General features: G+C 46.0%; 1 protein-coding gene across 4 annotated transcripts in view; it reads right to left on the reverse strand.

Moving 5' to 3' along the window:
- ACVR1 (activin A receptor type 1) overlaps positions 1-15,048 on the reverse strand; it is a 96,040-nt gene that overhangs the window by 11,465 nt on the left and 69,527 nt on the right. For 3 of the 4 annotated variants that reach the window (XM_007671136.4, XM_029072129.2, XM_007671137.4), the window contains exons 3-8: positions 14,756-15,019; positions 13,570-13,790; positions 12,723-12,749; positions 11,138-11,237; positions 5,830-5,976; positions 2,148-2,423 (exon numbers count right to left, since the gene is read on the reverse strand). In XM_007671136.4, coding sequence (XP_007669326.1) covers positions 2,148-2,423; positions 5,830-5,976; positions 11,138-11,237; positions 12,723-12,749; positions 13,570-13,790; positions 14,756-15,019 — 1,035 coding nt within the window. The remainder of the gene's footprint in view (positions 1-2,147; positions 2,424-5,829; positions 5,977-11,137; positions 11,238-12,722; positions 12,750-13,569; positions 13,791-14,755; positions 15,020-15,048) is intronic. The other variant, XM_001509575.5, reaches the window with a different exon arrangement.

Consider the following 15,048-nt stretch of genomic DNA (forward strand, 5'->3'; position numbering starts at 1 on the left):
GTTGATGCGCTCAAAACCAATCAATCATCAGGGTAACATCACCTAACGGTATAAACATGTTAGGTACCACGTGACGGAGGTGCCATTTCAAATTTCAGAGGGGACCAGGCAACACTGTAGGCAACATTGTTGTCCCTGAGTAAGCCAGTCACAGACATACAGACATTTTTACATTTTAGACTCAAGAAGAATGAACTAGAAAGAAACAAAAACCGGCAGTTCAGCCCACAGTTCTAAAGCACGAAGAGGCAAAATTTTCAGAGTACCTAGTGCTCTGAGACTATGACAGCCAGTCAGTCAATCGTATTTACTGAGCGCTCACTGTGTGCGGAGCACTCCATTAAGCTCTTGGGAGAGTACAATATAACAGACATATTCCCTGCCCACGACGAGTTTACAGTCTAGAAGTCACACACGCAAACAGAGCCTCAAAAACTGAATTGTTATGTAAACCTTTTCTTACTCTTCTTCACAGAAACATATGCAGTCCCAGGCCTGGGTCAGACCACTGACCCATTCAGCCCTAGAGTGGAAACAAGTTCCTTGAAGAAATTGCTTGAGTGAATCCTTGATATCCATCACGCTTGCTGAACACACCTTACCTTCCCCTTTAGTTATCCATTGTGGCCTGCTCGCCCATGTGAACTTATCCAAGATCTTCTTGAACCAAATCAAGACTTTCTTTTAACGAATTCCACCTCCTTATGAAGACGTTTTCCCTTTGATTTCTTTTCTAACCCTGCAACTTTCAAGTTTCAGTGAGAGGGAGGGTGGGCGCTATTCTTCTGTGGTGAGACCCGCCTCCAATTCCCCACCCCCCACTTCCGAATTACAAGAGAAGCAGCGCAGTCTAGTGGAACGCGCTAAGACCTGGGAGCCGGAGGTCCTGGTTCTCATCTTAGCTCCTCTACTTGCCGGCTGTATGATATTGGGAAAGTCACTTCACTTTCTCTGGGCCTCAGTATCTCATCTGTAAAACAGTGGCCCAATCCTTATCGTCCTTCCCATTTAGACTGTGAACCCTACTTGGGACAGGGACTGTGTCCAACCTGTTTGTACCCTAGCGATTCCTATAGTACTTGGTATATGCTAAGAGCTAAACAAATACCTTTTTTATTATTATTGTCATTACTATTGGAATCATTCAGCTCCAAGCTGTGCTTTCAGGTCAGGTGATGGCAGAGGTTAACTGATCGGGTGAAATGAGTTCCATCGGCATTCGAAATTTAGGTTTTAACTTAAACAGTGATTTGGCTGATATTTCTGATGAGGCAAAGATATCTTAATTACGCATCACCCGGGTAATGCGGAGAGCAAGCTCCCCAAAACTGGCCGTGGGAAAAGTTTTGTTCTGTTTTGCTTTGCTGTCTGTCTCCCCCGATCAAACTGTGAGCCCGCCACTGGGCAGGGATTGTCTCTATCTGTTGCCGAATTGTACCTTCCAAGCGGTTAGTACAGTGCTCTGCACATAGTAGGCGCTCAATAAATACTATTGAATGAATGAATGAAGAAAGGGTTTTGTTCCCTGACCTGGATAAGCAGTAAGCAGCGCTACCCTCTAGTGGTGAGTTCCATCTTTGCATGAAAATTTTTAAAGGAATGGAAAATAATAATGTTGATATTTGTTAAGCACTTACTATGTGCAGAGCACTGTTCTAAGCGCTGGGGGCGATACAGGGTAATCAGGTTGTCCCACGTGAGGCTCACAATCTTAATCCCCATTTTCAGATGAGGTCACTGAGGCACAGAGGAGTTAAGTGACTTGCCCACAGTCACACAGCTGACGAGTGGCAGAGCCGGAATTCAAACCCATGACCTCTGACTCCCAAGCCCAGACTCTTTCCACTGAGCCACGCTGCTTCTCTCCAGGGGCCATTGTGGAACGTTTTCTGTTTCATTTTTTTTGTGTTTTTATTTGTTAAACTCTTACTCCCCGTCAGGCACTGTGCTAAAGGCTAGGGTAGACACGAGGTTGGACCCAGTCCCACTTGGGATGCACAGTCTTAATCCCCATTTCAACAAGGCCAGAGAAGTGAAGTGACTTCCCCAAGTGCAGTGCAGACAAGTGGAGGAGCTGGGAGTAGAACCCTGGTCCTTCTGGGTTCTAGGTGCAAGGTGGATTTCCAGGGAGCATGGGATCAGCTTACCTAAGTCGGCTATGCAGCACTGCCCATTCTTCTTCACAAGGATGTTTTTGCTCTTTAAGTCCCGGTGGGAGATAGCTGGCTTCCCCTGGGTACCAAATATTTCTATGTGCAGATGCGCGAGGCCGCTAGCTATGGACAGCACTATTCGGAGGCAGTTCACTGTGTCCAGTGTCGTGAGCTGTAGGTAGTCATACAAGGATCCCATCTCGTGATAATGCGTAATCAGCCAGAGCTGGGTGCTTGAATGTCTCGATGTCATATCTGAGGCAATGAAACCTAGAAAAGGAACGGAGAAAACCGCGTCATGAAACAAAATCCACAATTACACTTTATGCTTGATCAAATACTCAATCTTCATGACTGGATCTTAGGCCCAGTGTTTTGGGGAATAAAGACAATTTAATCTGAGTTCAAAGACTCAGTATGTTGCACCCAAAAAGCAAATGCAATAAATGGGCTAGCTCATCCAGTATCCGTCAGGCTTTCATTTGAAATCACTTCTTTCGAATCCCATTTTACATTCAGATAAATTCAGATTTATCTAAATGTTATTTACCTTATATGTGTATTTGGATAAATGGTACCTTAAAAGACTCTTAGCAAATGATGACTCCCTGACATATGTGATGGACTCTTATAAGATAGAAGTTATTCTCAGAAAGTAATTTAACTGGCTGAAACCAAGACACAGTCTACACTCACAACTTTGCTCTGGGGTGAAGAGATTGCCACCGAAGCACCACTGCTACTGGTCAACATTGGGTGGCAGGTGGGAGTGGCTAATGAAAATGTACACAAGACTTGCTCCCATAACTTCTAAGCGTATTTCCAATTCATCTGAGAGCATTAATGAATATTTAGTTAAATGCAAGTAGTCTCAGTTAGCTAAGGATATCATGGATAACGCTGTATGGAAGACCCTTTTTCCGTTTTAGTAGGCTCTTCATCTAGAACTACTTGAGGGGAGTGTGAAGAGGCCTATCCAATTAAGACAGGAGACATTAATGTGGAAGATTTTACCCTAAAAGCAAAATTTTTAAATGACTGCTTACTCTTCCTTACATTTTCCCACCCGTCTGGTTGAACAGTGTGAATCCTCCCATTCCTGTACTCAAATTCCTCCTCTGAACTGTAAGCTCTTCGAGGGTAGGAAACAAATCTGCCAACTGTTACAGTATACTCTCTCAAGTGCTCAGTTCAGAGTTCTACGTGCGGTAATTGCTCATTAAAAACCACTGATTCATGTCTCTCTCACGCTTTACTGAGAGCTGAGACCAGCTTGTTTTAGAAGGCAAAAATAGGGACCTACCTCAAAGACAAACTTCTAATTTGAGCACCTCCCAGGAGTTCCAAATCCAGTTGCCTGCTTTGCACTCACTCCCTGATCCCTCTGCCCACTTTACTAAAACACGAAAACCGACTGCCAGCTTCCCCACAGGAAGAATTAGCTCTCAGGAAAGTGGCCTCCAAAGGACAAGTGCATTGCCAGGGGAAACTTAACTCAAATGTGGCACTGGCCACATCTGTGTCTAGATGGATGGAACATTCATTTGCTATATTTTATGTTGGGGTCCAAAGGCTTAATTAACCTGGGGAAACGAAGTCAGGGAGTATGTTACCTTGAGTGAGTTGATTTACTTGAGCATGGTTTTTTGCAACTGGAGAAGATATTTCCCAAGGGAAATTCTGTTTTCTGTATTCTCTGCTCCTACAAACTGAACTCTTTGTGAGGAAGGAACGTTATCTACCAACTCTATTGCATTTGTACTGTCCCGAGCACTTAGTAGAGTGTCCTGCACACAGTAAGCACTCAATAAATACCACTGATTGATGGACTGATTATATTTCCCAAGTGGGAATCCTCATGTTGAAAACCTAATCATGCCTAAAAGCACTAAATGAGGACAGCTTACAGTTCCCGTACCATTTAACCCAGATAATAATGATGGCATTTATTAAGCGTTTACTATATGCCAAGCACTGTTCTAAGCACTGGGGTAGATAAAAGCTTATCAGGGTGGACACAGTCCCTGTACCATGTGGGGCTCACAGTCTTAATTCCCATTTTACATTTGAGGTAACTGAGGCAAAGAGAAGTAAAGTGACTTGCCCAAGGTCACAGGAGACAAGTGGAGGTGCTGGGATTATATAACCCAGGTGCTTCTGGCTCTCAGGCCCATGCTTTATCCACTAGGCCACACTACTAGACCCTGAAAACTGGAAACACTGACAGACCCCAAATATGGGCTTGGATTCACAATCCTCTCCTGAATACACTAGAGGAACAACAATGATTTGAGGTCTTTAAATAAATCATCACATCATTCCTCTCAAGGATACCGTAGTTTGAAATTGAGCCTTACGAAATGTGGAATTGGGAATCAGGCCGGTGGTGATCAAGAAGGTAATATCATCCCACCAACTCATGTAGAGAGATCACAGAAACAGTAGCATAGTCTCAGGCAGAAAAGTTCACACTCTCCTCTACCTGACACCCAACAGGCTATTTTGGTGACAACTGAATGAAGTAATCTCAGGCAAGAGTGGATCCTGAAACTTTAGACAAACTCAGAGGCCTAAGATGGTGGCCAAGAGTTTAAAAATAAATTTCAACCCCAGTTCCTAAAGAAGGTCAATGGATCTGTGGCTGTGATGAGGCTGGGTTAAAACTGAAGCCATCTCTTAATGACTGATTTGCATTTATTTTTTGTCATAATAGGTAAGAGTTCTCCGAGAGCGTGAACAGTGCACAAGAATGTCAGATAAAACAGCCAACGGCACACTGGTACACAAGTAGCTCAGGAATTCATTCATTCATTCATTCATTCAATCGTGTTTACTGAACGCTTACTGTGTGCAGAGCACTGTACTAAGTGCTTGGGAGAGTACAGTATAACAATATAACAGACACATTCCCTGCTCATATTGAGTTTACAGCCTAGAGGACGAGCTTACAGTCTAGAAAATGGACACTCAAGACACTGTCCATTCTCATAATGTCCCTTTTGAGATCCAAAAAGAGAGTCTTACAATCTTACAAACTGGAAACACCCAGAAAACTCAATGCCTATCACTTTGTCTCTCAGAAAACTGGTCCACCCATCCTGACGCCACAATGCGAATACCCCCTTGGCTCATCACATTTCTCAAAATTTTATGTTTGATAATCAGAAGAACAATAGCTTTCTTCAAAAGGTCACCGTCATTCCTCCTCGTTTCAGAACTACCCTTCAGGTACTAACAAAGAGGTTCTTGCTGTTATCCAGGATATTAGAAAAGGGAGGCTTCTAATTCGAGAACATGATCTGAACTCAAAGAATTAACTGCAAAGAACAAAGAATGTGAACAGCTCAATGCAAAGACTACAGAAGAGTCTGCAGAATCTTCAAGCCCCCACCCCCATCTCTCCACACAGCCTCTGACAAGACAGCATCAATGGGCAGGTGTAGGAAAATGAGCAGGAGGGCCAGTTCCCTTTTATTATCCTCTTGGCCTCAAAGACCAAGATTTAAATACTAAAGCGGTGAACAATTCCAAGCTAAGCCCATAGAGAATTATCTCTCTCAACTTCATTTTCACGACACGGAAGAAGCCATCAGTGAATTGAGACACTTCGTGTGGCTCTATTGTTGCGGCTTCAGCAGGTCTGCATATCATTACCAGAGGGTTTTTCTGTACTCACCCAAGATATTCTCATGTCTTAGCAACACAGTATTATACAACTCTGTTTCTCTGAACCAGGATTTTTCATCGCGGGAAGAAAATATTTTCACTGCGATGTTCTCTCCTTGCCATTGGCCCCGCCAAACCTCTCCATATCTGCCCTTTCCTGACAAAAGAAAAACAAAAGGGATTTTGATCAATGGCTTACATTACAGACGGGCAACTCCAATTAGCATAGAAAGTCCTGTGTGGCTCCAAACTAAATGAAATTTTAACAATAAGTCAATAAGAGTAATGTCTGCAATGTTGCTTACTTTGGGCAACAATGTCGGGAAATAAGAATCAGTGTTTATTCTGTGAATCACATGCAATAATAATAAGGTTTGAAAACCTGTACAGATGGAGGGCAGTGGATTGTACTCAAAGATTGCCAGAATGCACAGGGTCTATCTGGGGATTCGGTGGGGGAGCGGGGGGCACGGCATGGCGGGGTTGGGGGAAGGGGCGGGAGAGGGGTGGGTGTGTGTGTGTGTGTGTGTGTGTGTGTGTGTTGGGGGGGAGGGGGACAGAGAAAAATAGTGAGAAATAGTACAGACCTGGAAGAAACAGATAAACCCCCAGCCACATCCTTAATAATGATAACGGTGGTGTCTGTTATGCTTTATGTGCCAAGCTCTCGGGCAAGTAAATACAATCCAGTCAGACAAATCCCCTGTCCCAACTAGAGCTCACAGTCTAAAGGAGATGGAAAATAGGCATTTTTAACCCCCATTTTACAGATGAGCACACTGAAGCACAAAAAAGTTACGTGATTTATTTGCCCGAGGTCACAGAGCAGGCAGGTGGCAAAGATGGGTTTTCTGCCTCCATCCACCAGAAACCACTGCTTCTATGAAAGAAACTCATTCATTTGGCTTCGGGGGGGTTTCAATTTGACAAAATTCATGAAGCGACGATCCTGAACGAGAAGCAGCTGAAGAGACATGTGGGGAATACAGAAACTTTCTATGCTTTCTGACAAAATCTAGCTCAGGCGACTACAGCATCCCGCTTCACGTCTCCTTGGGCTTGTCACAGTCAGTAATGAATCTGCAATTCCACAGAGGGGTAGCCCTGCCTGCTGCAGGCCACTGCAAGCAAATCCACTGCAGGCAAAGCTGTGTCCGGCCAGGGCTTGACCACGTGCTCCTGGGGCTCGGGGCCGCCGGTCCGAGGGGAGCTCCCACTTCACCACAGATCTCTCGTCCATTCACGGCCTTGGTGGCGGAGGTGGGAGGTAGTTGGAGGAGTAGACTGGAGACGGTACAATCAGAGGCAAAAAGGCAGGCCAAGTTGGCAGTCAAGGTGAAGTGCAGCTTCCAAGACAAGACTGAGCCGGCCCGATTCTGTTGGCTTTCTAACTAGGCAGGGAGCCGCTGGGAACTGTGGCCTCGGCCATGAAGAGCAATGGATCCGAAAACCTTGAATGGGACTCTCCTGGCGGGAGGATGCCCTGAAAATGCCAAGCGTGAAGGAGGGGGGCAGGTTTGTCCGGGGGACATAGCTGTTAAACGCCAGAGCTGATCCGGCCCACAATATCCGTGCTTTGGCTTCCCCACCCAGCGCCACATTCGGATATCATTCACAGTCGCCAAGAATGACAAAGCGCACCGTGGGATTAATGTCATCGGGACCAAGACAGGCCTGCTAGACTAGTCAATGACCCAGTGTGCCGAGGCGCCGGCTGGCTTGTTGCTGAGAAGTGGGCCAATTTTGATCTCTCATTAGCTTACCCATCTATGCCGGCAAGTTGGAGTCAACCTGCGTCTCTGGTGCCTGAGGGAATGGACAGGATGACTCAGCGTGCTTTTAGAGCCCTCTCACATGGCAATGCCCAGCAGACACTGCTCCCGCCTCCTTCTCCTCATCTTCCCCTGCCAACTGTGGCTGTGCCACTTAAGCAAAGCTATAATGAAGGGAGCCTATTTCACGTGTATCACCTCGCGGATTAGCACGCAGATTTGGGGGCCGTGAGGAGGGAGAAGAAAAGCGAATTTCCAATCATACTTCAAAGGGAAGAGCGTGAGGAGGGAAGCCAGAGACCTACAGGAGTCAGAGAGGAAGGGGCAAGGGGATGAACATGGGGGGGGGGGGGGCGGCAATAGGACTGACTGACGTCAGCAAGGACTTTCCCTTGCTGTGCCATTTTGGGGCAAGTGCTGGTTTGTAGAGCTGAGGGCGTGCTGTATCCTGCAACTCTGGGCTTCATGAGGACAGATTCTGGGGCCCCAACCCCGAACAAGTCAAAGAATGCAAGTTAAAAGTGTGCCTATACGGTTGGACTGACATCGAGAGGAAGCACCATCCCTTTAAATGGTTGCTAGGTGCTATGGGGTGCTCGAGGTAGGCATGCATTGAAATGTTCCCTTGTTTGGACTGGTGACAAAACCCAAACAAAAAGGTGATTCAAATGCAGCCGGCCTTCTTGGCTCCCGTAGGGGAAGAGGGGGGGACATGGACAGCAGGAGCCAGTGGTCATCTACTCCCACCCAAACACAATGAGCTCTTCAAGACCTGTACTGACAGGGCTCCCACTGAGGGGATGTGTCCTGGGATAGTCACGCCCTAGTCCCCTAGCTAGAGGGCCAGAGTCTACAGCCTGATGTGCCTGCTTCCTCCACCTCTTTCAGAGCTGCTGGTACCTGACATGACACCCCCGGAAAAATGCCCTTGCTAACTCTTGCCAGGATGGCAAGTATCCTTTTTCAATACTTCCTGAGTGGAAACCAGTAACAAACCTTTTTTTTTCACTTGATGCTCTAGAAATAATTCAGCTTTCCCATCTTGATTTGTAATATTTAAGTTTTTGTCCCCTTCCCAAGTTCGCAATGAACGTTCAAATGGTCAACTTTCCCCTTCAGATTCCCTGACTGCCATGCTCAGCTTTTTTAAGAGGGCTGTTGAGATGTCCTTAGAAATAGGAGCCTGAATTATACCACACTCTGAATGGCAGAGCTGACTCTCTGTTTCTTGGGGTGATTAAGAAACTATCCGCACTTTTAAACTTATTGTGGTGGGGGGAGAAGACTACGTGAATGATCTTTAAATCTCTCACCCAAATGGAAAACAGAGGGAGCTGTTGACTATCTGCTCGAAATCCAGCCTCAGGGGGTTGTCAAAAGCTCGGGGTGGGGAATGCCCAAATCATCAGCTCTGATACCCAGAATTACTATCAGGAAACAAATACCAAAGTTACTAACTAACACTTAACGGTTCCTAAAATAACACTAACACCTCTCTGTGTGTTAATGGAAAACTTTTTCTGGAGAAAAAATACACTGGCTTGCCTAAAATGCCTACTGGGCGACTTATAAATTGGTACACTACTATTTCATATGTTTCCTGCATTCATTCTTTCATTTTATTCCCTATCAGAAAGAGCAGGCTGCTAAAAATAATGTGTGGGGGTTGGTAGTTTTCAAATATTTATTTTCAAGACTGAACTACATATTCGTTAGAGGGCTAGGAAAAAAAACAGCTAAAAATGTTGAAATCATTTTACCCATCTTCTGAATGGCAAAAATGAACACACACAGATATATACATCTGCTGAAGGTTGCGTGGTCTGATGCCAAGAAGTATTTATACACCCATGTGAAGGACATGGGTGCCTGATCAATCAATCAATCGTATTTATTAAGTGCTTACTGTGAGCAGAGCAGTGTGCTAAGCACTTAGCAAAGCACAAAGCAACGGAGTTGGCAGACATGTTCCCTGCCCACAAGAGGCTTACAGTCCGGGGGTGGGGGAGAGACATTAAAATAAGGTACGGATATGTACATAAGTGCTATGGGCCTGAGGATGGCGTGACTATGAAGTGCTTAAAGAGCACAAATCCAAGTGCAAACACAGGAAGGGAAGGAGAAGGGAAAATGAAGGCTTAGTGATGGAAGGCCTCTTGAAGAAGTGATTTTAATCAGGCTTCGAAGTTGGGGAGAGTGGTGGTCTGTCAGATATGAAAGGGAAGGGAGTTTCCGCCAGAGACAGAACAAGGGAAAGGGGTTGGCGGAGAAAACTGAGATCAAGGTGCAGTGGGTAGATTGGTGTTAGAGGAGCAAAGTTTGCAGGCTAGTTATAGGAGGAAATCAGTAACTTCAGATAGGAAGAGGCAAGATAACTAAATGCTTTAAAACCAAAAGTAAGGGGTTTCTGTCTGATGCAGAGGGGGATGGGCAGCCACTGAAGGTTTGTGAGGAGTGGGGAAACATGGACTGAATGCTTTTTTACTAAAATGGTCCAAGCAGCAAAGTGACGTATGGACTGGAGAGGGGAGAGACAGGAGGTGAGGAGGTCAGCAAAGGAGGCTGATGCGATAGTCAAGGAGGATGGGATAAGTGCTTGGATCAGCATAGCAGCAATCTGGATGGAGAGGAAAGGGTGGATTTTAGCAATGAGGGGAAGGTAGAACTGACAGGATTTAGTAACAGATTGAATGTGGGTTGAATGAGAGATATGGCTAAGGTTACGGGATAGTGAGACAGAGAGGATGGTGGTGCTGACTACAGTGATGGGAAAGTCAACAGGATGACAAGGTTTGGATGGAAAGAAGACAAGATCTGTTTTGGACAGATTACTGATTCTTTAAAATCTAAAGGGGAAGGAGAAAAAGGGATATATACACATTTTAGTCTGGGTAGTGCAGTGGAAAATCAGTTAACGGGGAATCTCAGCATTTTCTTCGGAGGAGAGTCCTTAAGAGTTCATCTTTACTAGTGCCCTGATATCAGCTCCAGCACGACTGAAGGGCCGCAAGCAAGTTGTTTCCTCAATGAAATTCATTTAAGAGTCAAATTACAGGATCAAAAAATAAATGAAGGGATCGAGATCAATGCCCATTAAATTTAGGCAAATCAAGAAAGCAGAAGAAAGCTAGGAATCCATCCTGAGGGTTCCAAACAGTTCCAGGTAATCGTGATTTTGGTGGCAGCGGGAAGCAGGGAGGGTTGTTGGGAAACAGCTTGGGAAAACTGCTCTGGTTTAGCCAAGCTACCTGGAATTAAGTGAACACTCCCTCCCCACAACAATGCAAATTTCGCCCCTTTGACCTTTACAGACAATGGGACAGACAGGGAGAACCGGGTGGTAGGTATAAGTCACTGGGACAGAAACCTCTTCTTCTGGTGGGGGTCTCCCTGAGACAGATTTTGGTGCCCTATTAATGGGAACTAGATGCTCCAAATGCCCCGGTTGCACCCTCTCCAAATTGGACCCTTGGACCCAATTGGACTCAGCTCACAACCCCCTGGCTTTTGGGCCTCCAGGACCAAGATTTGAAAAGTGTTACCAACCTACACACTCCATGAGCGTGATCTGTCGCGCCACGGTTCTTTGAACCAAGAAAGGAAGGCCGGAGCCACTCCCCGATGTGCAGGTATGGTCCAATAAATCCTGGTTTAAAAGACAGGGAGAAACGGGGAACCATTGAGAAATGGCATGTGGTTTCTTTTCAGTCAGTGAAGGAATTCAAAGACGTAAGCATGCATGTTATCACTTGCTGACAGGATATATTAATTAATGAGTAAGGCTGCTCAAGTGTAATCACATTTTCTTTCTTTTTAAAAAAAAAAAAAGTCTAAAACCTGCCTGAACAAAGGAAAATTGTAGTCATGAAACACGACTCCTCGTCAACTGGTTGTAAAAGCCGAGTACGGCCTCTCCTATGCACAGAGAGAGGAAGAGCACACCTGAAAGTGGACAGGGGCATGTTGGCAAAGACCTGCACCCTTGGTGGGAATTTGTACCATCAGAAACCCAACTGTCTACACAACAGAATGGAGTTAGCATCCACTGGGAATCTAACAGTCCAATTCACATAGTATTTTATCCTCAGCATGTTTTAACAGAGGCACAAATTTATTTGTTCTATCGCCTTGAATCTTCCTCCAATCCACTGCACCTCTGGCAGGATGCTAACTAACAATTTAATGGCCAGAGGCAAACAATAGGCATAAGGAGGAGGAGATGGAGGGGAGGCCCAGAAAATCTGAGCCCCAGACAACATGTACCTGAGGGATAGACCATAGGTTGGAAGGGTCAGGACAAAGATCCTGGTTTACGGGCAGTCTATCACTGGAATGACTCTGACCCCCAACCCCTTCCCTCCCAGTGGAGCGGAGATATTCTTCATGAAACAGCTATCCCTATAGCTTATGGCTTGCTTGTCCTTTATTTATAAACGTCATTTGGAAAAAGAACCAACAGAGTTTCTCTCTATTTTAAATTCAAACTGCATCTCCGCATTCTTGATGTTTCCACTATCCCTCGTCTATTTTCACAATTCCGCTCATCGTCATTTACAGGAGGAGAAATGCAATTCTTTTTCCGCACATCACTTAAAAGATCCATCGCTCTTTAACGTGCCAACATAGCAGGACGTTCCACCGTCTTTTAGATGGGAGTGTTTGGAGTGCTATTTTGGGATCCCCTCCTAGCCTTCTTCTCAAATTCTGAAAGCCATTTAAACCATCACTTCTACTGGTTCTTCCCATCATTGCTCTTGGCAACTGGCTGGAGAAACAGTTTTAAGGCCTGAAGCCCTGTGTACATCACTTTAGCCTCTCCTGCTCTTTCTTTGGTCTCCTGGGCCCTTTCTACAGCCCCTCTGCCCTTCCCTCCCTCCCTTGAAAATCCTCAGTTGACCCCGTTCCTGTCTCCTGTTAAATTTTAACGTTGGAAGACCCTCTTTCGACCCTGACGGGATGCTTCTGTCCTTTTCTAGTGCCTAAGGGTTCCAGCTAGCTGAAACCTACTGCCCTAGAGGACGCGTAACATAAATAGATTTCAATCCCGGCCAGGCAGGATTTGAGGTATGGTCTTTCAAGATAACCACTGGGAAAGGTTTACTGGGTAAGAGATACGAAAAATTAGTAATACCTGTATTGAGAGCTCTGATCTGTTTGGCTTCGGAGTTTCCATCAACATTCAATCAACATTTCAAACAAAAAAAAGTTAAAAACTAGAAGTTACTCGCTGTTCTCTTGAACTAGTTTCAGTATCACAATTGTGCAACCGCAAGGCTCTTTCGATGGCAACAAATAAATTGGGGGGAAAGACATGGGCGGAACAAGTTTGGACATTCCACAAGGTGGCAGCACTGGAGCACCTTAAACTTCCAGTTACTCCATGGATTTTTTAAGGGAAAATCCGACAGAAAAAGGTGTGGCGATTTGAAATACGCAAGCCGGCATTTTCCATATAAATGTTTTTCGGTGCTAAAAATAGAAGCACATGAAAAGATGTTTGCTGCAAACTTCCTATTGTGATATAGGCATTGGAATCTGCCACTTAAAATCATTTCCACTGAAAAACAAAAATGATCTCAAAGACGACGTCTACATTTTGACCCACCAGAACTGATGGGAGTTGGCAAATTCTGACGATACTAAAACGGAATGCCAACGGTGGACCAAAAGCCTTCTCAAAGCCGGTCCGCTATATGCATTCTCCTCAGCACCAATCACATTGCTGGAACTCAATACTTGAAATGAAAGGAACGGGAGGGGAGAGAGCAGAGAGGGGGAGAGGAGGAGAAAGCAGAGGGTGGAGAGTGAGAGAGACGGCAGAGAGGGTGGAGAGGGAAGAATGGAGAGATGAGGAGAAGAAATAGTGAGCACGACAGCAAGAGCGAGAACGGACAAAAACAAAAACGTGTTGGCTTCTGCCTTCTTTTAATGGGAGAAGGTTCTGGTGGTTCTTTTTATTCCCTCCTTCCAAGACTCACTGCTAAGGTGCTGTCGCCGACATTTGTGGTGATGAGCCCTTCGATGGTGCCATACTCCACATCTCTGGGGTTGAGTCGCTCTTCACTGTACCTCTGGAATTTTCTAATCATCAGCACGGTGAGGAAACCTAGAATGCATACTACGACAATCGAACAGAGTGACACGATGGCGATGGTTTCCAGGCTGTAGTATGATGAAGAGGCCCCTTGGAAGGATTTTCCTGCAGAACAGAATTGACTGTTAAGTACCAGGATGCCAATTTGCATGTATAGAAAATTGAAACCTCTGAACCATCGCCACTATGGGGCTGTGGCCCAATCTTAGGCCCCAGCATCCCTGAGAGCTAAAAGCATCACTCCGTGTGCAGCATCAGGAGGGCAAGATTAAAATTGGGGGGTTGGGGAGGGGGGGTTGTAATTGAGGAAAGGGAAGCCAAGAAACCAAGCTACAACTAGACTTCAGTGTCCACTCCAATGTCAGTATTGCTTGGGAAGCGGATGCTCAGTGCTAAGAATTGACTCTAGCTTCATATAAAAATTCAGGGGCAGGTCAGGGATGTAAAGAAACGCATCTGCCTGTGCAAAGGCACCCAACACACGTATAAATGTACCTGTGGCCAACACGCATGCACGCAATGCACATGTACCCAATACAACACACATGTACCCAATGCACCTGCACTCAACGCCCCCACAGCCAACGCACATTCACCCAACGCACACACTTTTCTTTCCAGACTTCCCTTGGCAAAACTAGGCTCTCAAGCTTTTGTTCCTCCTCTGTTCCCCCTACCAAACTGAACCCGTAGAGAGACTCTGGGAAAAATCTCAAGAAAAAGACGTTCCATTCCAACCTCTAACCGAAATGAGCATCATGCGAAATAGCAGCTCTTGCCAAGAAAGCCCTATCTGGACAGGAACTCAACACTCCAAGGCGGATATCCTGGATATCGACAAGTTGGCCTGGGTTTAGGAATTTTCCCCTAGCATTCTGTTCCGCTTGGCTCCAGCCCGCCCCCACATCCTCGCCGTTCTTCCAGACACCAAGAGGCTGGACCACCACCGTCAGTCACGACGTTCACCTCTGTGGTCATTCGCATGGTCAAGTTGCCAAGAGCATCAGCCGACGGAATCCAACCGGAAGGGGACGGTTCGACCAAGCCCCGAACGCAGGGCCGCACTTTACCTTTGGTGGGCAGCTGGGCCGTGATGTTCTTGTTGCACCAGTTACCCTGGCAGCACTCCACAGCCTGGTCGGGAGTGGGCGGCGTTCTGCAGGTCATCTTGCTCTGCTCGTAGACTTGGAAGCAGCCTTTCTGATGGATTTTGATGCCATCGTTTATGCTCAGGGAGACAAAGCACTGCTGGCCCTGGCAGTGATGCTGGCTCCCACAGGACAGCCCTTCACACACACAGGTGTAGAGGACAGCGTTCAACTTTGGCTCCTCATCTGTGGGGGGACGGGGAGAAGATAAGGAT

Source organism: Ornithorhynchus anatinus, chromosome 9 (genome assembly GCF_004115215.2).
Source record: "Ornithorhynchus anatinus isolate Pmale09 chromosome 9, mOrnAna1.pri.v4, whole genome shotgun sequence".
Taxonomy (NCBI): Eukaryota; Metazoa; Chordata; class Mammalia; order Monotremata; family Ornithorhynchidae; genus Ornithorhynchus; species Ornithorhynchus anatinus.